This window comes from Aspergillus caelatus, assembly GCF_009193585.1.
Source record: "Aspergillus caelatus strain CBS 763.97 unplaced genomic scaffold BDV27scaffold_115, whole genome shotgun sequence".
In the NCBI taxonomy this organism is placed as follows: Eukaryota; Fungi; Ascomycota; class Eurotiomycetes; order Eurotiales; family Aspergillaceae; genus Aspergillus; species Aspergillus caelatus.
Window position 1 is genome coordinate 62827 of NW_022475378.1, and position 25956 is coordinate 88782.

Sequence of the window (25956 nt, forward strand, 5' to 3'; positions counted from 1 at the left end):
GTGAACAGCTCCCCCCAGATTATCGAGAGGATCCTCCGTTCTATGGGGATTTCTCTTCTGGCAGGAACATTAATGCTCCACGTTCGTTATCTCCCGTGTCTTTGACAGCGCACCATGCGCAACAGCTCCAATGGCTGACCTATACCCTTCTCTGGCGCAATGCGCCATTGTCGCTACAGCCTTCAAGGTTCTCCTTTTCCCCGCCTAGTATGTTGGTCCAATTGAAACCCAAAGAAGCATGTATATGTCTGCCAATCTTTACCTCGCGCTGACTCCCGGCTTTTACTTGTAGCAAATCGACTGACTTCGAGGTTCACCGGAACTGGCTCGCGATCACACATTCATTACCTGTCAAGGAGTGGTACTACGAGGTATGCTGCGAACTCCGCATACTCTCCGTTTTCCTCTATACTGAAACGGATCCCCGGTTAGAAAACATCAGAATGGACACTCGACTATCCCCCTTTTTTCGCGGCATTCGAGTGGCTATTGTCTCAGGCGGCGCAGTATGCAGATCCTGCAATGTTGATTGTCAAGAATCTCAATTATGATTCCTGGCAGACAATTTACTTTCAGCGAGCAACTGTTATCCTTAGTGAACTTGTTCTCGTCTTCGCATTGAACTGGTACAGCTTCTGTTTCGCAGTCTCCTAAGAAGGTGGCTACCAAGACTAACATGGTAATCTAGCTTCATCAAGTCTGCGCCTCCATCTAATAAGCAACTTGCGCATATCACCAGCCTCTCAATTCTGTTGTCGCCCGGCCTGCTAATCATCGATCACATCCATTTCCAGTATAACGGCTTCATGTACGGGGTTCTGATCCTGTCCATCGTACTTGCACGAAAACAGTCGACGCTCCTCTACAGCGGCATCACTTTTGCCATTTTGCTCTGCATGAAACACATTCATCTCTATCTGTCGTTGGCTTACTTTGTCTACCTGCTGAGAAGTTACTGCCTTGACCCTAAGTCGGTCTTTCGACCCAGATTTGCAAATATTTTCAAGCTTGGTCTGGGTGTCATCAGTGTGTTTGCCGTAGCATTTGGTCCATTCGTCTATTGGAATCAGTTGCTCCAATTGAAAGATCGGCTCTTCCCGTTCTCGAGGGGTCTGTGCCATGCCTACTGGGCGCCCAACATTTGGGCAATGTATTCCTTTGCAGACCGTGCCCTCATTTTACGTATGTACTAGTGCCCCGAGCTTTTGTGTGGCATGGCTAATTTTGATAGTTGCCCCACGTCTGGGCCTTTCTATTAACCAGGAGGCCCTAACGAGTGTTACACGGGGTCTGGTCGGAGACACCTCGTTTGCCGTCCTTCCAGAGGTAGCCAAGGAACACACTTTTGCGCTTACCTTTCTGTTTCAGCTGGTACGTGATTTCAATATTCTACATAACTCACCGATGCTTGTACTCATGGAGATGTAGCTTCCGTTGATCAAGTTGTGGCGTAGCCCTGGCGACTGGGACGTATTTGTTGGTGCCATTACGCTTTGTGGATATGCTTCCTTCCTATTCGGCTGGCATGTTCATGAAAAAGCCGTCCTCCTGATCATCATACCTTTCAGTCTCATAGCCCTTAGAGACAGGCGGTACTTCAGCGCATTTAGGTCTCTTGCGATAGCTGGACATGTCTCCCTATTCCCTTTGCTATTTACTGCGGCCGAGTTTCCTATCAAGACCGTATACACCGTCTTTTGGCTGGTCTTGTTCCTGTTTGTATTTGAGCAGGTAGCACCTGTGCCCGAACGACCACGGATTTTCCCGATTGTTGACCGCTTCTCCTTGCTATACCTCGCAGTGGCCATTCCGTTGATTATCTACTGCTCACTTCTACACCAGCTGATTTTTGGTCTGGAACGGTACGAGTTCTTGCCGTTGATGTTCATGAGCAGCTATTCCGCCTTGGGGGTAGTAGGCAGTTGGATAGGATTCATGGTTGTGTACTTTACCGCATAATACAAGAACTTATAGAGTCTTAATATGAGATACCTTCTTGATAATCTTGCGATAGTAGGTATAGTTCGTAAAGGATAGTACTATTGCGTGTTGTGGTTGTGTTACACATGAGTCTCAGGAAATGAGAGTCTCAAATGCCAACAATGATGTAATTAACGGCTCTCGGAACTATCGAATGTTTGATCTGTTTGACTGAATCCACGTGCTTCGGATGTGGACCCACTGGATCATCCAAATTTGCAAAGTTTATCAGCCTTCAGGCCCAAACAGGTTAGGCTCAACCTTTAAAGATGACCGATCCCATGGATGTGACACTGCAGGAAGTTACAGCAATCTTAACATCAAATACAATGGCCTAGCGAACATAAACTAATGGTGTTATTAAGCTAATTAGTCCATTAACTGGTACTAAATACCTATCTATGTATTCTTATGGTTACGTTATCAGTCAGGAACTCTAGCGCTATCAGTCTAAATGGTTATTTGCATTCGTCATGTTCCGACGTCGAAGTATATTTTCCGGTATCCGTCAAGTGATGGATCACAGCCACTTTGCATTCTCTCTCCATTTTTTCTCTTCCTTTTGCTCTCTTTCCCCAACCAACAAGTGAGTAAGTGTCTTTTAATTGATGGAAATCAGATTCTAGTGATTCTACTCGTAGTCGCAGCCGCCTTTCTTTGTTTCTATGACAAATGCTCCCATTGTTCTTTACACTTGCCTGACTTATTATTTCGATGCTGAAATATCAATATAAGCTAATGTTGGATTCAATAAACATACAACCTATCTAAACAATTTCTGCGAGTACTAAACACTCCCTTGGTGAGTATCCCATGACATGTCATTTGTATATCGCTTGTATATATAATGATACCTGGGTGAAACTGTAGCGTAGTCACTGGTACTTCTAACCACGTAATTCTGCTCAGATGCTACAATCGCCTGAGTTTTCTAAGCTATACTTTAAATATTGACTCCACAGATGTAGCATAAGTAGATAGAAGATCTCCTTCAGGTTGACCATAGCATCGTCCATTCCTAACCATATAACCGGGAAAATGTTCTTCATAGTGTAAAGCGTGAAAACTGCAGAGGCAATACTGTCTCACTAGTACACAAAGAAAGTCAGAACCACCATTTTATATTAGATTCTTGTCTGTTATGAACTAGAAGGGCGTAGAATTCTGGGGATCTCTCGCATTCGTGCAAGCATCGGGGGTAGCTTTGCATGAGGCGAAACATATTTCGAATTTTATTATTGGGAGATAGCGAGACCAACGACGTCATCGAACGATATATAAAGATACATATAGCAAACATAAAGCGTTTATTATGTACTATACATGGAACGTCAGCTTTGATGGCGATATAGCTTGAAAGTTTGATACTTTAGCAAGAGCTGCTACTTGGCAATGATGTATGGGAAAATTGAAATAAAGGTAGTCTTTTCAAACAAGACCGAGGAGAAGCGATGAGTAGTTGTCTACCTTGCGTGCACAGATGATCCTTGAGCTATAGAAGTGTAATTGTTGAGGTCGTGGCGGGGAGGGCTGTATAAATGACCAGCCGAGTATCCAATGTTGGATATCCCAGAAACCTTTCCTTGCTTCCAGTAGCATTTAAATATCCGAGTTAGTAAAACATGAATTACCACAAAAGATGGATTTGCGCGAAGCAGTGGTGTATATTTCACCAGGAAACTCTTGATTGTGGACGTATAGTATATGTGGTGGCTATCCATCATTAACCCTAGTAGTCCAACTACTCCCCGTGGAAATGGTCCAACGTCTCATGCTGATATCAAGGGCCTACGGAGAAATAGGAAGATTATAACGTATAAGTAGAATAGCATAAAAATCTACAGAAAATAACGAGCCGAACAAGTGCAAATACTAGTATAATTGGGGGGATGCGAGGTGGTAGAGAGGGTCAAGAAGCGATGGGGGGAGAGTCAGTGCTTGCACCCTCCCACACTCCTTCAGCGTTACTCCCTATCGGGTATAGCCGTCCTTTGTCCGCCCGACATCTTGTTCGGCCAGTTCTCCTCCTCTCGTCCAATCATCGTCCGCCGTGCCTCGGCGGCCCTCCCACCACTTGCCGCAATGATCCTCATGGCCCGGTGGTTCTGCCGTTGCGGCGACCGCTTCTCCTTTCTCTTTCTCTGGAGATTCTTCATTTTCTTCTTCTTCTTTCATACTATCTCGTCCTCGTCCTTCCTCACGCGACCTCCCACACGACACCTGGTTTTTGGATATCAACCAGCATTGCGGATCCACATTGCTGCCGAGCTCTCTTGCAGCTACACGATTTTCTGGATTTTTGTTCTCGTGTCGGGGCTACCATACTCCCGCGCACCCGTGTGCAGCGCGATTGGAGACGCGTTCGTTCAGTAAGTTCTCTTCACACGACCTATCTCGTCTGGTATTTGGCGATTTTGCTTTGGGTGGATCTACGAATATACCTCTACAGCTCCGCCACAGCTCCGGAGCTTCTCCGCGCAATACGTTCGCGCCTGCGTCCTTGTCCCCAACACTGCCAATTCCATTTGCAGCATTGGCCACACTCCATTTGCCTCAACTCTTTGTTCTGCCATGCGCCCTTGGTTTGCGCTGTTGTCTACCGAACTAACAGTCTCTTCCGATTATGCAGATCGTCCATGTTCAACGACATCACCAATAATCTATGCTAAATTGGCGCATTTCTTCCATTCCCTAGAGGACCATGGTACGTTGCAAGCTTTCACGGCTACGTGTTGCCCGCCGAATTTGCTAGAAGAAGACAAATATAGCGAACGAGGCCTGCTTACAATATTTTAGGTGCTGTTCAAGCGGAAGCCCGTCCAATACCTTCCCCGACCCGTTATTGAAGATGACAGTTCCGAGGCATGTGCATTCAACAAGGGCAATGGAGACACATATGCTTACAACGGTTATATAGGTCTGGGTCATCCCGGAGACCAACGAAGTCTTTACTCAGTATGAGCCGTATCTTCAGCGAATGGACTTCTACAAACAGAGAAGATTTATCTGCGAGATTACAGGCCATTCAGGCTTGACATTCTTCGAAGCGCTTAGGTCGGAAGTACGTCTCTGTGCTTGTTCTACTGCTAAGGTGCCAATACTGAGTCTTATTACTAGCTGGAGGAATCGCGGGAAGTTAATAACACATTCCCTGACGCTTTGAAGGAGCCCATCTTGCGAAGGATTCAATTCTCCACTGTATCGCGGGTCGACAACCTTGGTGCGTATGGCAAGTTCTGTGTTCCTTAAGTTTCTGAAAACTAACAGCTGGATGTACAGTGGATGAGATTTATGAAGTGAGTTAGACGATCGTAGATGAGTTGGCTCATGATCTAACTTGATACTCAACAAATACAGGAGTATAAGCAGGACTTTTACCCTGGCGAACCGGTATTGATATTGCTGGATGATAACACACGTTTACATGGTATGATCAGAGACAAAGCCAATTTCGCAGAACAACTGCATCCGGACGGCACCGTTAAAGCACCAGCGTACGCGACATATCTCGTAAAAGTGCTAGATCGTCCGAATGAGGAAGCTCTATTGGACCAAGAGCACATTACTCGAGATCGGAAGACTTTCACGAAACAGATGTTGCGTGCTTTTATCAAGAACAATGTAACGCGGGAGTCATGGAACGGCGCTCCCTGGTTAGTGAAACCATCAATTGCGGAAGAATACAGAATTCCCACGGAGGTACCGAAACACCTGCAATACGGAGCTAAGGTCGCAGAAAAGAAGGCGATGAAGAAGGCTGACCAAGAGGGTTTCTTCGGGTTTTTCGCATCACAGCAACTACCTGAATTAAAACCTGCCGTGAAGGGCCAAAAGTCCAAACTTTCCCAACAGGATTTGGCGCGGTCCAAGGAGGCGCAGTTCCTTGAATATCAAAGGTCTCTCAATGGCAACCCGACTTTTGTTGTCAGCAACAAAACCTCGGGAGCCGCTCGTTCGTCCAAATCTCAGGATACCGAAAAGAAATCGCAGACTGCTACTGCAGTGGTCGTCAAGACTGAAACCCCTAGACCACCATCCCCTCCTCCGATCAAATATCCTATCGAGGATCTAGATATCGCACCGGACCGCGAAAAGAAAAAGCAAAGGCCAGCTCTGAAGTTCTTGAAAGTCGACGAGACAGACGGTCCTGATGATGAAGACTTGCTGCATGACGACATCGACATGAAGTCAGTTGGATTGCTTCTTGAGACGTGGAATACTCTCAACGTGTACTGTGAAGTTTTTCAGTTGGACTCGTTTACCTTCGACGATTTTCTCCAGGCCATGCGCTTTTCATCTGAGGAAGTAGACTGCGAACTGCTCGTTGAGGTACATTGTGCTGTTTTGAAGAAGCTGGTAAATTCCGAGAAGGATGAAAATGGTGCTGTGCAGATATCGCTCCCCGACCTTCCAGCAGATGACTCCGAATCCGACGAAGAGGATCAAGAAGAGGAAGTCGAAGAAACTCCCGAGCCCGAACCGGTGGTGACTAGAATGACTACTCGGAGTAGCCTGGCCAAGGCAGAAGCGGAAAACCTGAAGGCACAGGCAAACCGCAGCCGCTCTAATTCAGTGGAGGTCAAAATTCATCGGGCTGCCGAGATGTTTGGAGATTATGGTTGGATAGATCGTCTCCGGAAGCGAGACTTCCGCAACGGTGGTTGGGAGTTGGTCATGGTAGGGCTACTGCACCAACTATCCGCTCGCCCACGGATGGAGAAGGTCTGTAATGATATACTCAAGCATTTAGCTCCTCTTGATGCGGAGCCGACCCAAGATACTGTCCAGCGCCAGTATGCTACCCTCGATATTAACCTGCGCGTTGAAGCCCTTCAAATCATATGCATGCTCAGCCTGGAGACCAAAGCCATTCGAAATTATCTAGAGGAATGTAGTAACCAAATGACCGAGTTCCGCAAAGAGAAGATCGAATATCAGAAGGCTCGTAAAGCAGGGTAAGTAGATCGATGTACATTCCAACAGTGTGTTTGGTTGACATATTATTCCAGGCTCGAAGAACTTCGACGGTTACACCAAGAACGGAAAGCACTCCAGCCTGAGCCAGAAAAGTCCCCCTCTCCAGCGCCAGAAATGGAAGCACTGGAAGACTCCAAGATGACCGGAGTTGACGGAGAGTCTGATCAAGTCGCGGATTCCGAAGAGGAAGAGGAAGTTCCCCAACGGTCGCTGCGCGGAGGATTGGATAGGGTTCTTGAGAGGAAACGGAAGCACGAAGAAGAGCAGAAACGAAAGGAACAGTTGGCGAAACAGCCGAAGGGCACGAAGCAGTATCAGAGGGTGCTGAAAAAGATCGATGACCAAAAAGCGAACATCGAAAAGCTCGAAGAGAAGATCGACGTGGTGGACAACGATTTAAGAGAAGCCGATTGCCCACGTACCAGATGTCTTGGAAAGGACAGGTTTTGTAACCGATATTGGTGGTTCGAGCGAAACGCAATGCCATACGGGGGGATGCCGAACAGTTCAACGGCAGAGGCACAATTTGCCAATGGCCGCTTATGGGTTCAAGGCCCTGACGAAATGGAGCGTGTAGGGTTCATTGACGTGCCTGAAGATCAGAAGAAGCAATACCAGAAAGAATTCCATATGACTCCAGCGGATCGCAAGAAGGCCGAAGAAGGACCGACCAGACTCTCGAACGCGGATGAATGGGGCTACTATGATGACCCTGATGCTTTGGACAAACTAATCGATTGGCTTGACTCACGGGGCAATCGAGAGTTGAGATTACGCAAAGAGCTGTTGCTTCAGCGTGACAACATTGTCAAGTACATGAAGTTCCGTACGGAATATCTTGCGCAGACGGCCGAAAGGGCTGAGTCGGAGGAGATACCCACGAAGCGGATGACGACCAGAAACAAGACCTACGTGGACGACCACAAGCACCGTTGCCTGAGCTGGCATAACACGACGGCTATGTCTGAGAACGGACATCTTCATATAGATGCTTCGCGACCAACCAAGCGAGCCAAGAGGGCCACTGACGACCCCAAGGAGATCAAGGCAGTTAATCGCCAGGGCAAACCCTTGACAAGGCAAGGCTCACGTTACCACTTCTAGAACTTCCGTTTTTGACTCGGTCGGCGTTTTTATGGGACCTTTTATGGGGTTTAAGGATACATTTGGGGGAGCGGCAAGCAAATAAAAAGGTCTTTTCACTGGTATACACGAGCAACGAGACCATGAAAGTTTGGATCGCAACACATATCTTTTATGTACAAAGTGAGGATATATTGCATCGGGGAGCTGAGGAAAGTTTAGTTGGTAGACGTTTGTATATAGATCAACTCTCTAGTAGCTTTTCAGCTGACGGGAGGGAAAACTTGTTGCACTGCAGATGAAGCATCAGGACATAGAGACATAATAGAGCACCATCAATGAGAACATAACTGGTTTTCCAAGCACCATTTGGATATTTTACCTGTGTACTTACTACTTACTACGACTGGATCTTCGTCAAGTTGACAAATCCGTGGTCAGCCGTTGGCCACCCGACAGTCATGTGACAGCAAACATCCGCCACTCGGTTACCGTCGCGTATTAAGACCGTACGCAGGCCCTATTTAAAGGGAGGCGGGTCGTATCGGCACGTCAGCGGCGTAACGTCACTTCCGCCGAGTTTCCGCTTTCCACCCGGAGGAGGAAGAATGCGATCAGGTCGTTTTTTCTAATTGATAATTGTTCTGTGTGTCGTTCATAGAGGATACTGCAATTTACCTGTTATTTGCTGTCTGTCATTCGGAAGGTTATCTTCTTTCTCCGTTGGGGATATCCATCTTATCTCCGGCTTGAAATTCTTTTGTGAGATATCCATGGCATTGATTACTTTCCGGTAGCCCGTGACCTTGACGTCGGATTCTCCTCACCACCATCCAACCGGGCTTCCTGCCTGGATGTACTTGTACTCATGTCTGCTGTCGCACCGGAACATGTACATGATTCATCACCAATCAGCCCCAGAAACCCTCAGCCTTATCGCGTAATATCGGACGCCGTCCCCCACTCGCATCTTCAGATGGAACAGGTCGCAGATTCAAGACCAGCACGAGGGCCCACGACTGGTGATATAAGTAGGAACACGGCGGTAGCCACGACACAAACGACCGCCGTCGATGATGCTTCGTCACCGGGTTATAAAAATAATGGCCTTGGAGGCCCGCAACAGATGAACAAGCGGAGCTTGGACTATGTATTAAGGAGTGGCCTTGCGGGGGGTGTGGCGGGGTGTGCGGTACGTTACAACGTTTAAGCTTATCGTGCTAGTTGAAGTGTCGTGAGTATGTCGAATGCTAACTGTTGTTCTTATAGGCAAAAACGGTAGTTGCGCCGCTTGACCGTGTCAAAATCCTTTTCCAGGCGTCGAACCCGCAGTTCGCCAAGTATACAGGCAGCTGGTCTGGCCTGTTATTCGCGGTTCGGGACATCAATCGTCACGAAGGGAGGAGAGGCCTGTTTAAAGGTCATTCTGCGACCCTTCTCCGCATTTTCCCTTATGCCGCCATCAAGTTTCTCGCATATGAACAGATCCGAGCGGTGATAATCCCGTCTCGGGACAAGGAAACACCATTCCGCCGCTTGATTTCTGGGAGTTTGGCGGGGATCACATCAGTTTTTTTTACGTATCCGTTGGAGCTAATTCGAGTACGATTGGCGTTCGAGACTAAGCGATCTTCTCGCTCTTCCTTCACGGATATTTTCCGACAGATCTACCGCGAGCGGGTTTCGCCGCCTTCCGTACCAAGCGGACTGTCGTCCAGCCCCTCGGCCTCAGCTGCAGTCACTGCCACGGCCGAAGTCTCTTCTGCCGTGAATAAAGTAGTTCCTAGCTCTGGACTGGCGAACTTTTATCGTGGATTTACGCCTACCCTCCTGGGAATGCTTCCCTATGCGGGAGTGTCTTTCCTTACGCATGACACCGTTGGTGACTGGCTTCGGTCACCGGGACTCTCGCAATACACAACTATTCCAGGATCTGAATCGCAGTCCAAGAAAGGTTCACATCGCGCTCAACTAACCGCGGCGGCGGAACTTTTCTCTGGGGCCCTTGCCGGTCTTGTCTCTCAGACGTCATCCTACCCGCTGGAGGTCGTCCGGCGGCGAATGCAAGTAGGAGGAGTAGTGGGCGATGGTCATCGACTAGGAATCGCCGAGACGGCCCGGACGATCTGGCTCGAGAGAGGCTTCCGGGGGTTCTGGGTTGGCCTGAGCATTGGATACCTCAAGATCATTCCCATGACAGCCGTGAGCTTTTTCGTGTACGAGCGGATGAAATGGTCCCTGGGGATTTGAGAATGCTGAAGCGACTGACTGTGTCTCTTTATTTCGCTTCGACCTTTCCATTTGGGCAAGTCTCGAGACATCTTGCCAGGCGGACTCCAGTTTTCTACTGTTTTCCTTACATATTTTTTTCCCTTCCCATTTTACCTAGATTCAGAGGTATTGGCGTCGTTTGGTTGTCACGTTTGACATTGTTCATACCCATTCTTTGCATAGTGAGGCAAGAGCTGCCTCTCGTGGTACTGTACATAGGGCACATAGTTGGAATTTTGTGCATGAACAGGAGTGTTTATAGATGAAGAATATACCTATTGAAAAGAGTTTTAAAAGAAGTAAATCACCATCAGGACTAAGCAAATTAATCTTCACTCAGTATACTACCTCCACCTAATACTATACCTTAAAGTATGTACCCAAAGTCCCCCTCTGATTGGCCAGCCACCTGCACGAAAGCACAGACCAACAGCGGAACAAAAAAAGCTGTCGGCCTTTCCAGAACAATCATTTTAAGCCCAGTCGATCTGAAAATTGCATACATCCTCGAAACCCCAAAAAGGAGAAAAGAAACACAACAACCCCTCCAACGAATACCCCTCACTACTATTGACAAACAAAAAGGGAAAACATGACAACCCGCAAGAGAAACGAATTCCTCGACCTCGCCCCAAGCGACGACGAAGACAACGACCGCGGCTACGACTCCGAAGCAGCAGAAGAGAGTAAAGCCCGAATCTCCAAGCGCAGACGAACCCAAACCCAAGACGACGAATCCGACCAAAGCGACAACGACTCCGACGAAGACCTAAAACTAAGCAAGAGCAAACGCAAAGCCAAAAAACCCCAGCAGCAAAGCGAAGATGACAATATCAGCGACGATAACGACGACGAACAACAAGAAACCTCCGGCGCCCAATATCTAGACGTCACAGAACAAGAAACCAAGACTAGCAAGCGGAAACCGCTAGACAAAGGCAAGCCGCCGAAGAAGAACAAGACCGGGGTTGTGTATCTCTCGTCTTTACCGCCTTATTTGAAACCGTTTGCGTTGAAGAGTATGCTTGAGGCGAGGTCGTTCGGGCCGATTACGAAGGTGTTTTTGTCGCCTGCTGTGAAGCCGGCTTCTGCGCCGCGGAGGAGGTCGAATAAGCGGAAGACGTATACGGATGGATGGGTTGAGTTTGCGTCAAAGAAGACGGCTAAGCTTTGCGCGGAGACGTTGAATGCATCGATTGTTGGGGGGAGGAAGGGGGGTTGGTACCATGATGATGTGTGGAATATGAAGTATTTGAAGGGATTCAAATGGGGAGATCTGATGGAACAAGTGCAGAGGGAGAGACAGGAGAGGGAGGCTAAGCAGCGTATTGAAGATTCTCGGGCTAGGAAAGAGGATAAGGTCTTCCTTCAGGGTGTTGAGACGGGTAAGGTTCTTGATGGAATGCAGAGGAAGAATGAAGAAAAGAAGAAAAGGAAGATGGAGGCTGGTGATGCAGGAGGGCAGCAGACGAAGGAGCTCAAGGTTAGGAGAACATTCAAGCAGAATGAGGTTAAGAAGGGCCGCCATACAATCAAGGACGGTGCAGCTTCTTTGGAGGATGATACAAAGAGGGTGCTGGGGAAGATTTTCTAGTCGATTCGTGTACAAGTTTTAAAGGATATCCTTATCAGCGAAACAAGCTTTGTTGATTTCAATATTCTAGCAGATCTGCTTTTGCTATGTACTCGGACCTAACTTTTATACCGCCAAATCAATGTCGCCAATGAACGCCGGACCCTTGGTGTGAAATCATGATTGTAGTTCGACAGAACTTATTCGTCATCGTTCATGTTCAGCTCATCAAAGTCATCAAGCAACTCGTCCATGTTGATCTTCGGCACGCCCTCATCATCATCATCGTCTTCGTCCATCTCCATACCACCAGCATTCTGGTTCTTCCTGGCCTTGTATAGCTCGATAGTGCCGCGCAGCTCCTGGTCTTCCTCAACGTCGCGAAGGAACATTTCGAAATCGGCTTCGAGACGCTCACGTTCCTGTTCCTGTTTGCGGCTTCCGCCGGTAGAGGCTTGGAGTGCTTCCTCCTCGTGCTCACGAGCCATACGCTTGACTCGCCAGTTGCGGGACTTGTTCTTCTTGCGAGTATAGTGCTTCTTGACAAGAACAACATCAGGAATCGTAGAGCTGTATTGGTTACTGGCCTCAATAGCATCATAGTTGGGGTCGTTGAACATCGAGCCAGTCAGATGGTAGCCTAGAACAGAGTCTCCAACATGGAGAATCCCGCCTAGATGAGTACGGGTGAAGTAGGTCTGGTCATTTGAGCCCAAGTCCGACGCACGAGCAACAGTTGCTTCGGCAAGGTGGAATCGCCCGTTTGATCTGCCTACCGGCTCAATATCCATCACGATGAACTCAACCAACTCAGTGACATCCGCGAGATTCTTGAACGGCGATCTCCAGTAGGTCGCGCCAGGAACCTCAGCAGTCTGTAGTGTGTTGGGATCCAAGAGTTGAATTGTAGTTCCGATCCGGTAGCATAGTGTCAGTGGCGAGATATTACCTATCGACCGGGCTAATTTGATAGGGATAGCGACGAGGTCATCCTTGCAAATAGGGACTATTTCGACCGAGTAGGAGAACTTGTAGGACTTCGTCGATGTATGAATGTCCATAGAGATAAGCTCTGATGCCTTCTTCACCTTGACAGGCACAACCGAAGAAAGGAATTCAACCATCTTCTCTGCATGGCTTCTCTGGCTGAAGTAGAAGTCCAATCCGTCCTTTGCTTCCTTGATGTTATTGGTTTCCTGATGCGCGCGGTGACGAAGAATAAGTTGTTCTAGATAAAGGAATGTTCGCTTATGCGGAACCTTTTGTCGTACTTGCTGCCAAGTGAGTTAGCACAGCTATTACCCTCGGGAAATTGCCAAACTGGTAACTTACAACTGATGCGACCCACGTATGTGGGGAAAACGAACGAAGACAATCTGAACATTGCTGGTAATGAACGACATACTCGACAACAAATGCCTGTTGCAGAATTGTCCCTGCGGCCACCTCCTGTTGAATGGTGATCTTGACTTTGATACGTCTTGAGTGAGGTTCAGTCCAGATGAAACTGGCGTCGATGATCCGGACCTTCGTCAGGCCGCGAAGCTTGCGCAGACATAGTGCCAACAATTCTTTTGACTCGAGCGCTGCACTGACCCAGCTGTTGGGGGGTAGAAGCCACCGCTGCGCAGGGTTAGTGACACCCTAATGACCACTTCTGAGATGAACCCACCTCACAATCCCTGCAAGTATGGACAACCGCCTCTCTTTGGATACCTTCAGAAATATCGACAGTCGACCTAACACAGTCTTGACAAAGCGCACCGGCCGCTGTTGTTCCATCGATCGGGGCACCGCAGTTGCAACAGAGAATACTAGTATATATGTGTTAGCCATAGCGGGGTAAGATAAGAAGAAAGGAGGTCGACATACGTCGCAGCTACATGGTCCTGCGCAGCGATAGGGACCGGCGCATCCAGATCCATCGACATATTTGCAAATTCCTGCCGCAGACTGATATGAAACCGAGACAAAAAGAGGTAGGTTGAAGTGAAACTAAGGGTTACTTGATTTGTAACTTTTTTTTTTTGCCGCGGGGGAAAGATTTCCGTTTGTTTTGTTTGATTGCTTAATAATGAATGTGTTTGTCATGTTTGCTCTGAGCTTGAGCAGATGTCATCGTTTTTTCTGATACCCTTCCCATCCAGCAACATTTTCACATCTGTAATATACTCGCATGATGCATCGGACATTGTTGAGGGGCCCCTGGTGTCGCCAGGAGGCCATATTGCCGCTTCGGACCATAAATTCTGCCTCCAAACTTCGTCGGCCTTTCCCTGTACCCTCACCCTACAAGCACAATCCACGAGCCTTTGCTTCAGTATCCTACCTTGCATCAGAGCAGCCGTCGCATCCCACGCCCACAGAAGGAAGAGAGATTTCTTCAGACAATGAACCGTCCGGATCGACTAGTCATATTCCATGGTATCTGCAAGAAGACATGCCAGTCTCCGACTCGCAGATATCGTCCCGAGATCAAATTCCAGACTTACCAGAGGACCCACCTGCGATTCTTTCCCCATTCCTAGATTATGTTTTCAAAGACCTTGGATTAGATGAACTTAAGCTGATTGACTTACGGGATCTGGAAACACCTCCTGCTCTTGGCGCAAATGTCATTATGATCATCGGAACGGCCAGAAGTGTGAAGCATCTAAACGTTTCCGCAGACCGTCTCTGTCGCTGGCTGAGGAGCAATTACAAATTGTCCCCATACGCGGATGGGTTACTGGGTCGGAATGAGCTCAAGATCAAGCTGCGACGCAAAGCCCGTCGAGCCAGACTTGCAAGCCGTTCCGGCGCCATGTTTGATGACAAGGATGATGGAATTACTACCGGCTGGATATGTGTGAACGCTGGCGTTGTGGAGGAGAGCCCTGTTCTGGAGAAAGACGAAACGTTTGAGGGATTTGGCAAGGTCGGCAGGGGTACGAGGATTGTCGTGCAGATCTTCACAGAGGAGAAGAGGGCTGAAGTCGACCTTGAAAGCCTATGGCAGGGAGCCCTAGACCGCGCCGAACGAGAGAAACAGAAGTATTCCGAGGTCACTCGTAATGCACCTCCTGAAGAGGTTCGTGATTCCAACTCGATATATCTACCACCATCTGACCGTGAATCTGGAAAAGTCCGCAGGTCAACAGTAAGCCTCCTATTCGAGCAGAAGAGGCATTTTCACAGCACCAGACCTATCGGCCATCCGAACGGTAGTGAGGATGTCAACAGTGTAGCAAGGTTTATGGCATCGGGACCGCCAAGCGGACGCCTTGCTCATGGAGATGTTTTTAGTGCTGGTATTTCTACATACTCCTTATTCCAATATCTTGAAAGCTTGCCAAGTGAGACCGCTCGGCACGAGCTGGGGACTGGCCCAGAAGACCAAGGATCGACCCTCTTTCTTCAACTTTTCTATAACCGTTTGTCAGCCCTGTCTGCAGAGGAATCCGCTGTAGCCCATGTCAAACTACTATGCATGGCTATTTCCCGACAACACTCGGCCTACAGCAAAGAAGACTTATGGACTGCGTTCATGAGATGCACTGCTTCAGGATATCATGTCTCTGACGATCTTGGCTTCGACGTTGTGTCGACAATGTTGACGGAGTCGCCCCCGGATGACCGCAATAGTGGGTCTTTTTTGCCAGACTCGGACAGAGAACTTGCTGTTCGGGTTTTGGAACATCTCTCCCTTCGTGGTACAAATGTTCTGAATATGAAAGTGTTAAACATGCTACATAGAGCGACTAGTACCGCATCCCCTGAAGTGGCCCAACGAATTTCACGTATTATAAAAACCCTTGACCTACCTTTTGATGCCGACCACTCCCGCGTTCTCATGGCAACACTCTTTCAGAACCAGGACTATGATGGATTCTGGAAGTTGTGGCGCAAATTGCCTCTGACTAATAGCCCACGTACCGGTGCAGACTACGAGATGCTTTTCCAGCTACATGCCGAATTAGGCGATGAGCTTCGCGCTCGAGACTGTCTGTCAACATGGGTGCCCATGATGACCCGGGAGGAAACTCCAATTCCCTTGCAGGGGCGGCTCCTACAGCATGTAAAACAATGCCTTGTTGTGGCAGACCCGGATATTGAACAAAGCGCGGCGAGCGGAGCTACAAGTGACTTGGCGCGAATATGGAACCAGTGCCAAAGAAATATCTAGCCTATGACCATCTTGGCTGTGTCGGACTCTATTGCATCCTTAGGGTGCTGTTGAACCATTGGAAATGTATATAACAATTGTATTTTTATAGTCTTGTATAATACCAAACCCCCTTGTATACTGGCAATCGATAGCACTTACCATATTGGGAACTACGATAAGGGCCAAGGCACATGCCGATAAGCCTCGGCTCAATCCGTCCAAACGCCGTCCGGGGTCGAGCACCGCATCCGACTTCATCTCCACATCTTCTGCCATTCCAAACAACAATCAATTCAGCGTCTGGAGGAGGATGACTGGCCGATATCCTCGCTATGGAATATCTACCCAGTCTTCAACAGGAGTTTGACGAGCTCAAGCCGTCTCTCTTCGGTAGGTTGCAATGCTCTAACGGTTCCGATGACCGCCGGCTGATAACGCATAGAACTCCTCGCCGAACAGCAACTGTCGGACCTTCTACCCCCATCCATTCGATATATCCTCGCGGTTGCCACCCATCGCCATCCTCGGTATCTGCTGCGGATACTGAACTCCTACGATGAGATTTACGCACTTCTATCTTTGGTAGTTGAGCGGTACTATCTCCGCAATTTTGGAGGCTCTTTCACCGAGAACTTCTACTCTCTCAAGCGTGAGCGCGTTCTCCTGACCAAGAATGGCGAGATCCCACGCGCCCAGCTCGGCGCTCCAGGGCCAGTCCGTGAGACACTTAAACTGCGCTCCTCAGATGTGTGGAAGAACTTGCTCATCATGGTCGGTATTCCGTATCTCAAGTGCAAGCTAGACGAAGGCTACGATATCCACGCCGCACCGCAGGCGTCGCTGATCATGAGTGGCGGTCCCCGATATGACCCTAATGATGACCTCCCGCCAAACCCAACCATCCGGCAGCGATTACACCACTACTATAAGTGGTTTCTTCGAAATGTATACCCATCCGTCAACGCCGCTTACTACTTCTCTATCCTGGCCTTCAACCTAGCCTACCTATTTGACAACACAAAATATTCCTCTCCATTCCTTTGGCTCATCGGCACTCGTATTCGTCGTCTGGGTGGTGCCGACCACAAGGCCATTGCAGACATGCTGGAAGCGAAACCAGCCGCTGGCCCCGGTGGCCGCGGACGCTCCCGCCCAGGTTCCGGCCTGCTAGGCCTACTGAGCCCCCAGAACCTCTACCCTCAACTCCTGACATCTCTCCGCTACTTCCTCCCCGCATCTATCTTTGCCCTGAAGTTCCTCGAATGGTGGCACGCGAGCGACTTCTCGCGCCAACTAGCCCGCAAAGCAACCGAAGTCCTGGACCTACCTGCTCCAGTCACAAACGGAATGGTCCTTCCATCGGAGAGAAAGAAGCTCGCCGAAGAGAAAGAGAAGAAGAAACAAGAACCTGACTCGCCGACGCGGAAATCGGCCCTCAAATCTTCCCGCAAACGCCCCCAACCGCCTATCTCGGCTACCTCATACTTACCTATCTTTACCGTCCCTCTTCCACCCCCAGATTCGGACGCGGCATCTACCTGTCCCATCTGTCTCAATCAGCTGGCAAATCCAACTGCATGCCAGACGGGGTATGTTTTCTGTTATGTCTGTGTCTTCCATTGGCTTAACGGAGAGCATCAAAAACAAATTGACTTCATGAATGGGGAAAACACAAGTGCCCCGTGGGAGGATGAGTCCGAGGGTGAGGAGGTAAAGAAGAGCGACAAGGAGAAGGCTGGTGGCCCCGGTCAGAGTCGGGAGGGGAAATGGGAAAGTGGGAAGGGCAGGTGTCCTGTGACGGGAAGAAGAGTGTTGGGTGGCACGGAAGGCCTGAGAAGAGTATTGATTTAGAATTCTACTGTACAAACACCCGTTATAGCATATATTACACGTGACATGGTCAATTACATACGCTTTTAGTAAATACTCCAAAGCTATCTTATTAAGACTCCGAGTTCTTAAATTTGCGGTATACCTATATTTCACCGTGGTACCATATATACACACCTCATATTAAGTACTGACGCCATCACAACACTAATCTTTAGCACAAAGATCCGGGTATAACCTACCAAGAGACCAAACCAGTCACTCACTCAATAACATACGGCTTCGCCCCCTCCCCAAAAATCAAATGCGGCCTTTCCTTTGCAACCTTGAGAATAGTCTGAGCAAAGACCGAGTTCGCCCATGCAAACCACGGCCTGGTATACTTTTCAATATTATTAACGTCGATAGATTCGTGCACAAGACCCAGGAGACTCGAGTTCCGGACAAGATTGATGCACTCGATAATCTCGGCGTCTGAGTCGGAGGTCTGGGCCTGGATGAGAAGGGACATTGGCCAGGCGTTTTGGAGGCCGACTGTGCGATTTTCATTAGAACTTATCTTCTAGTATGATGAATGGGGAGGGGGGTGGGGAAGGGAAAGTCATACTATGAGGACCACCAATACCATGGAAAGCAGATCCAGTCAGATAATACGGGTTACCATCCTTGCTGAGGACCATCTTCCGGGTATTCTGATATACCTCATCATCCTTGTCGACGTAACCCAAGACGGGGAGCGAAAGGAGAGAAGGAACGTTAGCATCGTCCATAAGAATGCGGGATCCGTAACCATCGACTTCGAACGCAAAGACATCTCCGAACTTGGGGTGATTAACTACGCCGTGTTCGCGGACTGCTTTGTCGAGATTCTCGCCTCGGTCTTGGAGCTGTTGCGCCAGGTCCGTTTTGCCACCTGCTTTGCGGAGCACCTCTGCTGTCTTCTTCAGCTGGACGGCCATCATGGCGTTGGGCGGGATAAAGAAGCCTAGGACGGTGGCGTCGTCGCTGGGCCGGAATGCACTGCGGATGAGCCCGGTGCCGTGGTTCAGCGGGTTCCCGACGCCGGCGAGGTTGAGCGTTTCTGTGCCTAGGGTGGTGGTGCGCTGGAAGGTGTACTGGTTTGTGACGAACTCGTCGTTGTTGAAGGTTGGCTGTGATTGCGCGTCTAGGACTTTCAAGAGGGTGTCCAGGGCGAGGTACCACCGGTCAGTGAGGAACTCTGTTGATCCTGTGTTTTCATATAATTCCGTCCCGAGGGCGAGGAAGTTGGCGAGGGAGTCGAGCTCGTACTTGCATTCGAATACGACGGACGGTTCGTATGCGGGGTGGACCGTGTCGTCCTGGCCGTTGTCCGTGGCCTGGATACCGCTGGGTGGTGGCGGCTGGAAGGCATTGCAGTATGGAGATTGGATGACGAATTCAGCCTGCGTGTTGATCGCTCCTAGGATGAGGTTGTGCAGGTTCTTGTCTTTCTTGGCTAGGGCCTGGTAGCCTGACAGTTGGTTTGTTGAGTCGCGCAGCCATTCTGCGTTAATATCGCCTGTTACGACGAAGGTCTGGGGACCGTTCCATTGCGATCCGGCTCTTTTGGCCCTTCGTGATGCTTGTGCGGTGGATCCGTCAGTGTGCCATCTGATGGTTGTGTCTAGGGTGTTGGGGAAGGCGTTCTTGAACAATTGTGCTAGATCTTTGTCTTCTATGCGCGATGTGATGTCTTCAATGACCTGTTCTACTGCTGGGGAGCTGAAGGTGCGACATTCTTGAGCTGGTCGTTGGAAGGGTAGGTTCAAAGGACCTCCGCTGTATGGGGGGCTGCGGAAGAGGGACTTAGCATGAGGAAGATGGCTGCGATCGCGAGGACGAATAGGGAACTAACTGAGGTGCTGTGGAGTATGTGAGATAATCCGGACAGGCCCGTCGCAGAATTGCAGGGTCGTCAGGTTGTCCTGCAGAGCCCTGTGCGTTCCAGCAAGCTGCAAGGGCGACGACCAGCGCCGCTGAGGAGCGCGTCATGATGGACGGGACTTCAGACGGCGAGTTTTGTGTTTCAGGTTGTCGCGTATGTATGGGGATTGCGATCAGCCTGGAACAGCGATCAAAGACTATGGATATTGGCGACAGAAGTTGGCAGTTAAGGGATGTGTTGTGGTTCCTTGTACGGAGTAAATTAAATGCCAAGTGGAAGGTGGAATGCGGAGAAAGCTCGAAAACGGAGGAGGGTCAGTGTTGTTTATATGCTGCTGTCTCTCAATACTAATTGAATACACAGTCAATATCGGAGGGGTCAACTTCTCGGAGAATTTCCGAATACCCTGGGAGACATGAAGGGTCACATCGCACTGTCACTGTTACACTGGGAAGAGAAGGCATGACTGTCGATCTCTTTATAGTCTGTGCATGCTAAATGAGGGTTTACTGAATCTTCCCCGCAAATCAACAAAACAAAACAAAACAATGATAACATCGGGAGGATCGGCATTTCAGAAGAACGTATGGTAATAGATCTGCCAATTCTCTGAAACACAGGTACTGAGAAGGTCTTTCACTGTAAAAGGCAGAAATAGAGACTGATGTTAATTTGTTATATCAGCCATGCTCCTCTCATTCTCTGGATGTCTGTCATCCTCTCACTTCTCACTACTACCAGCATCCCCCGCATGAAGTGGGTACTATGGACGGACCTTGATACGCCGAGTGAAGAAACAAAGGAATCATGGCAATGGATAGATATACTTCTATTATTCGAGGTAATGCGGACACGCAGGCTTGCAAATATGCTATTTGGTATACATAAACTCCCCCATCGCAGTGTAATACCCCAGACCACTTACTTCTTGCCGAAAAATGACATGATATTGCCTTGTCCTTTACCTGCAGACTTGCCTTTGGGTGCACTCACAGCTGGCTTCTTTTTAGGTGGCGGCGCAGGCTCGTCCTCGGAGAAGGACTCCCACGATGGCTCCTCAACAGTCACTGGGCAGTAGTAGTTAGCTCAAATTCATCTACAGTCATCGAATGCCTTACCTAAGTAGCCTTCATCATCCTTGCGGACCTGCTTCTTCATCACTTGACGCCTGCCACGACGACGGCCTCCCTGGACTGTTATTTCTTCCTTGAGCTCTGGTTTCTTCGGAGGTGGCTGATCAATGGGTTTGGATTCTTCCGGTGGCTCTGTGGCGTCGGGCATTTCTTCGTCTTCGTCTTCGTCTGCGTATGGTCAGATGATGCTAAGCTTTCAACAGGCTATGGTGCCATACCGTCATCCTCCATCATTTGTTTCAGCTTCTCTTCGCGCTCTTTCCGACTTTCGCGAGTTGCAGCGGCTGAGGTTGCAGACTTTCCGCTGTCGGGGAAGAGCTCTTCCGGTTCTTCGTCGGCATCATCGTCATCACCGAAAACTGTGTCTCATCTGTCAATATATCTGAGCGTATCTGAGCACCAAAGATCAAAGTACTAACCATCCTCCGCGCCACTAGGTTCGGCCTAATCTCCATTAGTATAGCTACTAGGATCACAAAGGAAGCTAGACTGACCGATTCCGCTGGGGTTGCCGATTCTTCCTTCTTCAGCTTCGGCTTTGCCTTCGCAAAGGAGCTAAAGAGGTTGCTCTTTTCTCGCTTCACCGGAGCGGCCTTTTGAGTAGGTTTGGATGTTGTTGAGGGTGTACTCTCCTGTGTGGGTACTTGTTCGGATACTGCACTTTCCTCCTTCTTTGGCTCTGGTTTTGTCTGAGACGATGTTGCTTCACTTGGCCGTTTCGAGGGTATAGTGGGCTTAGATGTAGTAGCAGCTGGCGCTGGGGCCGGCCGTGCGCCCGTTCTCCGCTATTCACATATCAGCACTATGCCTCCGATAAATGTAGATCCTCCGGGGTAAGAAATACCTTGACGTTCTTATTTTGGATCATGCCCCACTGCCCGCCGTACTCCAAAGGATCTTCTTGAGAATGGTTGCTCACCATCTCGCGACTGACATCCGTCAAGACATTAAGATCCTGCAACACCGTCTGCTGCAGGCTGTAGATATATATAGACGATATCGACTCAAATGTGGATTTCGCATCTGATGAGTAGCCATTAAGAGTTGCTCGCTCGAGTCTAGTACGGAAGAGACAAATGGCGCCCTACCTTCCAAGTCCTCCTCCCGTACCAGTAAAACAGAAGCCGTAGGAACAGTATCCGGAACCGAATCTTGATTGGGCATGGAGCTGCTCAGGTATGGACTGCTCGGGAATACATCGTTTCCGTTCTCTTCACCATTGGTATGGCCATTCGTAGCTGGTGCAGGCGCTTTCTGAACGCCCGTAACAATGTAAGTCGCATTCACGCTCTGCGGTCTCTTACTGTTCTCATTGCGGTGGAAGTCGTATAGCATCCTTCGCCTGATTAGTCGCAAATCAACCCAAGTGACAAAATTACAACCCACTGTTTCGCCAGAGTACTATGCACCCTCAAAGCCCGACTCAACGAGCGGAACGTGACCTGCGCAAAGCAACTCTTGTCAGCCGAAAGTGAATACTACAATTGTCGCAAAGAAAGAAACACCACATACCGTCCGGCGCTCATTGAGAACATTCTCCGCCAGATACCTCTTATAATCGGCGACAGCCATTATATCCAGAAACGCTTGATCATACGTTAGAATGATGGGGGGGATGAGCAAGTAAGTGTCGACGCGTCCAAACCACTTAACGCGTATCAGTCAGCGGGTCTTGGCTTGGCAGCCTTCCCAAATAGTTCAATTAATTACTACTCTTTCAATTACTTTTGTGTTGCGGCGAACCTCAACTTCCCCATCTCGTCACGTACGAACCACTGTTTCTCCCTGTCGCCATTTTCTCGATCTGCTCCCGCACATATGGAGCAGACGTTTGATCTCCCCGACTCGACCGACTGGCTCGGAACGCCATTGTCGCTCCTGACGCCACTTGAGTCCGCGCTCCGCTGCCAGGTGTGCAAGGACTTTTTCGACAACCCCGTTATTACCTCGTGCTGCCACACGTTCTGCTCACTGTGTATCCGGCGGTGTTTAAGCACGGAGGGGAAGTGTCCGGCGTGTCGAAGTTCGGACCAAGAATTGAAGTTGCGGCGGAATTGGGCGGTCCAAGAACTTGTCGAGGCGTTTCAGAATGCAAGACCTAGTGTGTTGGACCTGGCTAGACGCGCTGCAGCTGAAAACCAGGGAGAGACGGAAGTAGGAACGGCGCAACCTGCTTCGAAGAAGAGGAAGGTCGATGAGCGGGATGGGTCAAATACTGAGGTTTCGGAGGGGAGACAGACGCGGTCACGAACTAAAGGCGTGGAACGGCAAACTGAGCTTGCTCCTATGGAGGTAGTTGAAGATAGCCAGGATGAGGAATATGTTCCCGGTAGGCTCCTTCATACATACAGCGACTTTACCGTAAAACCTAATGCGCTATGGTTAGAGGACGGTCTGGTTGCTTGCCCAATCTGCAATCGGAGGATGAAGAACGAAGCAGTGTTTCGACACCTAGACAATTGCACAGGAGATCCAGCGCCCCCGAAGAAGATATCATTTGGGTATGGTCTAGATAGTTTCTTTTATACTCTAAATGTACTGACCCGAGTTATAGCTCATTGCAACCCATGCCTCCTGCCTCGCGAACACCTAACAAAGCGCCCGAAAGACTCCCAACAATAAACTATTCCTTATTGAAAGATAATGTGCTCCGGAAGAAGCTTAAAGATTTGGGCATACCAAACTGGGGCCAACGACCCCTACTGCAAAGACGTCACACCGAGTGGATGAACTTGTGGAACGCTAACTGCGACTCCAAAGCGCCAAAGTCCAAGCGTGAATTATTACAGGAGTTGGATGTCTGGGAACGCACACAGGGAGGCAGTGCACACCCCTCTGCTGAGTCTGCTGACTCCGTTATGCGTAAAGACTTTGATGCAAATGCATGGTCGACAAACCATGAAAGCGACTTCAAGCGACTGATTGCAAACGCGCGAAAGCGAAGCGATGCTTTAGTTCGCACGACCATCCCGTCCGCAGCTCCGGTTCAATCGCAAGAAACGCCCACAGTTGAGCAGCTTGTGGAGCCTGCAGCTCCAAGGAATACGCAGAAACTGGAGCAGCCACTCGTAGACCTCACAGATGCCGCCTATCCCATAATCCAACACGCACAGGAGCCCAGTGAAAGTGAAGAGCCTTATACACTTCCTGGATAAACCGTCCAATCCTCATGCGCATTCTTTCTTTGTCGTGTAAATATACCTTGGTCAGAGATTTCTCGCCGTTAGAGATGCCTTATACATCACTGTGCCGCAGTACTGGGGTTCTCCTCGACTGACATCCGAGAAAGCCTTTCCTCTAAATCGGAATCCACATTTTGCTCTGAGGCTGCGATGCGCGCGGCCTCCTTGGCCTTTTGTTCGAGATTGTCGAGCTCGGCGAGCTTCTGACGAGTCTTTTCTGCTTCCTCCTCTTCCATAGCCTGTCGCTCCTTGCTCTCTAGCTCCTCGAGCTCCTCGTCTATCTCCGCCTCGTCGACCTGGGGACCAGCCTCGTTCATTATGTTTCCAATCTCGTCCACCTTGGACATCTCGTCACGCAATTCATCAACCACATCTTCAACCCTCTCGGCGCCACCAATCTGTGTATTGAGGCCACGAAGAACACCGGTGCTTGCCTCCATCACCTGGACGTATTCAATCTGGCTGGTAGCCTGCTCTATTTTAGAGTAAACCTCTTCTAGCTGGGCCATGGTGTCTAGCCTCTGTTGCAGGTTACGTTCGGCCAACTTCTTAGACCGCACCGCCGAAAGCGCAGATATCCTGTTCTTGTTATGCAAAGCTGCCTTTGCGGTTGAGTTCAATTCGGAGATTTTGTTCTCCAGCCCTTCCACTTGTTTCGTCATGGTTGCCATGAGCGCTTTGATAGAGGCGACAGTGCTATCTTGCTGGGTAATTTCCCTCGGGGCATCATTCGAGGGTCGGAACTTGATTGTCTAGTAGATTGTTAGTGCGTCTAAGCGCATATAGAGACCATTATACATACCTTGCCATCATATGCAATGGCCCCGCTGTCGCGGGATAAATATAACAATAGAACATCAAAGTCCGCTTCTGACAGTTCGCTCTCCTGATTTAGGATAGTTCCAAATTCGTTCACAAAGCTCTCCTTAGAGTAAATGAGGTCGGTGTTTGACGGACTCTGTCCCATTACCCGCTTCACTATTCCCCCAGCAGCCTCCTGTTCTACTGTTAGCGTCTTGCCACAACCCCTAAATAGAAGCGCCCTTACCTTGAGATTCTCGACCAAAATCCACTCCTGACCCTGTAAACCAGGCGAAGACTCATCCGTCCCGACAACAACACCCTTCAACTGCTTCAACCCCCAGCTCATCACATTCCACGGATACAAAACTCCCGGATCAATAAGCCGCCACTGCGGCTTCTGCAAAATAGCAGGATTGACCCTATACACCTGCAATGGCACAATCGTTCGGTTCTGCATCGCCTCCTCCTGAAAAAAAAAACCTCAAAACATACATTAACACACCTGCATCCTCGAGTGGGAGAAAAGAAAGAAAGACATACCAAAACAGCCCCAAGCGCCACCGGCTGCCCCCATTCCGGGATTTCCAAATCCCGCAACAGCGATTTATCAGCGCGGAGAATCAGATGGTCACTTTTCCGCGTCGCCCCCTTAGACGGTGTCGAGAGTTGGCCGTGCGAGGAGGAGATGTAGCCGTGTTTTGCGGCTTTGGTTAGCGCTTGTTCCCATGCTGCGACATTGACGGCGTAGCCGTCGGGGTTGGTTTTGCGGTGTATGGCGAAGTCGGAGTAGAGAGATGGGAGTCGGTTTCTGGGTAGCAGATTCAATTAGCGTGGGGTTTCTTGTGGATTGGAAGGGTTGGGAGGTGTGAGTTTTCATACTTCCGGAATGCATCCTGTGATAGGATGAAGTTGAGAAGGTCGTTCATGTCGAGGATTGGCTGGGATTTGTAATCTTGGTTTATAGTGATATTAGAGCCTTTGGCGTGATTATGATGAAGAGCAGATGAGGCTCTGGTTTCTGTAGGCTTCCGAGCCAGACTGCTCCTCTGATGCAGGTGGGTTGTTTAATA

General features: G+C 49.3%; 10 protein-coding genes across 10 annotated transcripts; 6 read left to right on the forward strand and 4 right to left on the reverse strand.

Moving 5' to 3' along the window:
- Positions 1 to 83: 83 nt before the first annotated feature.
- On the forward strand, positions 84 to 2028 carry BDV27DRAFT_129976 (dolichyl-P-Glc:Glc1Man(9)GlcNAc(2)-PP-dolichol alpha-1,3-glucosyltransferase ALG8). The gene is made up of 6 exons (XM_032067330.1): positions 84 to 207; positions 293 to 371; positions 433 to 626; positions 689 to 1182; positions 1232 to 1371; positions 1429 to 2028. Exons 1-6 carry the CDS (start codon positions 131 to 133, stop codon positions 1957 to 1959), a joined length of 1515 nt encoding a protein of 504 aa, XP_031926461.1. The 5' UTR covers positions 84 to 130; the 3' UTR covers positions 1960 to 2028.
- Positions 2029 to 4149: 2121 nt separating this feature from the next.
- BDV27DRAFT_7473 (DDT domain protein) lies at positions 4150 to 8413 on the forward strand. Its single transcript, XM_032077474.1, has 8 exons — positions 4150 to 4349; positions 4610 to 4684; positions 4777 to 4842; positions 4898 to 5041; positions 5098 to 5200; positions 5260 to 5276; positions 5338 to 6935; positions 6990 to 8413. The coding sequence occupies exons 2-8, from the start codon at positions 4682 to 4684 to the stop codon at positions 8059 to 8061; spliced, it is 3003 nt and encodes a 1000-aa protein (XP_031926462.1). The 5' UTR covers positions 4150 to 4349; positions 4610 to 4681; the 3' UTR covers positions 8062 to 8413.
- Positions 8414 to 8493: 80 nt separating this feature from the next.
- On the forward strand, positions 8494 to 10606 carry BDV27DRAFT_129979 (coenzyme A transporter). Its single transcript, XM_032067331.1, has 2 exons — positions 8494 to 9232; positions 9310 to 10606. The coding sequence occupies exons 1-2, from the start codon at positions 8909 to 8911 to the stop codon at positions 10288 to 10290; spliced, it is 1305 nt and encodes a 434-aa protein (XP_031926463.1). The 5' UTR covers positions 8494 to 8908; the 3' UTR covers positions 10291 to 10606.
- A 210-nt stretch (positions 10607 to 10816) lies between these two features.
- Positions 10817 to 11918, forward strand: BDV27DRAFT_129980 (RNA-binding ATPase activator ESF2). The gene has a single exon (XM_032067332.1). It carries the CDS (start codon positions 10904 to 10906, stop codon positions 11903 to 11905), a length of 1002 nt encoding a protein of 333 aa, XP_031926464.1. The 5' UTR covers positions 10817 to 10903; the 3' UTR covers positions 11906 to 11918.
- An 18-nt stretch (positions 11919 to 11936) lies between these two features.
- BDV27DRAFT_129981 (ribosome-binding protein NMD3) lies at positions 11937 to 13881 on the reverse strand. The gene is made up of 4 exons (XM_032067333.1): positions 13757 to 13881; positions 13557 to 13698; positions 13217 to 13507; positions 11937 to 13158 (listed from the first exon to the last, which is right to left on the reverse strand). Exons 1-4 carry the CDS (start codon positions 13813 to 13815, stop codon positions 12085 to 12087), a joined length of 1566 nt encoding a protein of 521 aa, XP_031926465.1. The 5' UTR covers positions 13816 to 13881; the 3' UTR covers positions 11937 to 12084.
- Positions 13882 to 14063: 182 nt separating this feature from the next.
- On the forward strand, positions 14064 to 17882 carry BDV27DRAFT_146171 (Pex12 amino terminal region-domain-containing protein; the record flags this gene model as incomplete). The annotated part of the gene is made up of 3 exons (XM_032070530.1): positions 14064 to 16030; positions 16381 to 16421; positions 16474 to 17882. The coding sequence occupies 3 exons, from the start codon at positions 14064 to 14066 to the stop codon at positions 17880 to 17882; spliced, it is 3417 nt and encodes a 1138-aa protein (XP_031926466.1).
- Positions 17883 to 17981: 99 nt separating this feature from the next.
- BDV27DRAFT_129987 (glycoside hydrolase family 125 protein) lies at positions 17982 to 20057 on the reverse strand (the record flags this gene model as incomplete). The annotated part of the gene is made up of 3 exons (XM_032067334.1): positions 19738 to 20057; positions 18469 to 19673; positions 17982 to 18395 (listed from the first exon to the last, which is right to left on the reverse strand). Coding segments are annotated over exons 1-3 (1610 nt in total), but the record flags the coding sequence as incomplete, so codon positions are not given.
- A 631-nt stretch (positions 20058 to 20688) lies between these two features.
- Positions 20689 to 22472, reverse strand: BDV27DRAFT_158862 (uncharacterized protein; the record flags this gene model as incomplete). Its single annotated transcript, XM_032072782.1, has 9 exons — positions 20689 to 20834; positions 20886 to 21068; positions 21119 to 21259; positions 21320 to 21344; positions 21395 to 21685; positions 21745 to 21923; positions 21989 to 22236; positions 22287 to 22342; positions 22413 to 22472. 9 exons carry the CDS (start codon positions 22470 to 22472, stop codon positions 20689 to 20691), a joined length of 1329 nt encoding a protein of 442 aa, XP_031926468.1.
- A 170-nt stretch (positions 22473 to 22642) lies between these two features.
- On the forward strand, positions 22643 to 24098 carry rad18 (E3 ubiquitin-protein ligase RAD18). The gene is made up of 3 exons (XM_032077482.1): positions 22643 to 23229; positions 23287 to 23401; positions 23455 to 24098. The coding sequence occupies exons 1-3, from the start codon at positions 22719 to 22721 to the stop codon at positions 24053 to 24055; spliced, it is 1227 nt and encodes a 408-aa protein (XP_031926469.1). The 5' UTR covers positions 22643 to 22718; the 3' UTR covers positions 24056 to 24098.
- BDV27DRAFT_7503 (putative vacuolar sorting protein SNF7 family protein) lies at positions 24005 to 25950 on the reverse strand. Its single transcript, XM_032077484.1, has 5 exons — positions 25766 to 25950; positions 25427 to 25694; positions 25131 to 25352; positions 24885 to 25079; positions 24005 to 24834 (listed from the first exon to the last, which is right to left on the reverse strand). The coding sequence occupies exons 1-5, from the start codon at positions 25810 to 25812 to the stop codon at positions 24142 to 24144; spliced, it is 1425 nt and encodes a 474-aa protein (XP_031926470.1). The 5' UTR covers positions 25813 to 25950; the 3' UTR covers positions 24005 to 24141.
- Between the last annotated feature and the right edge of the window lie 6 nt (positions 25951 to 25956).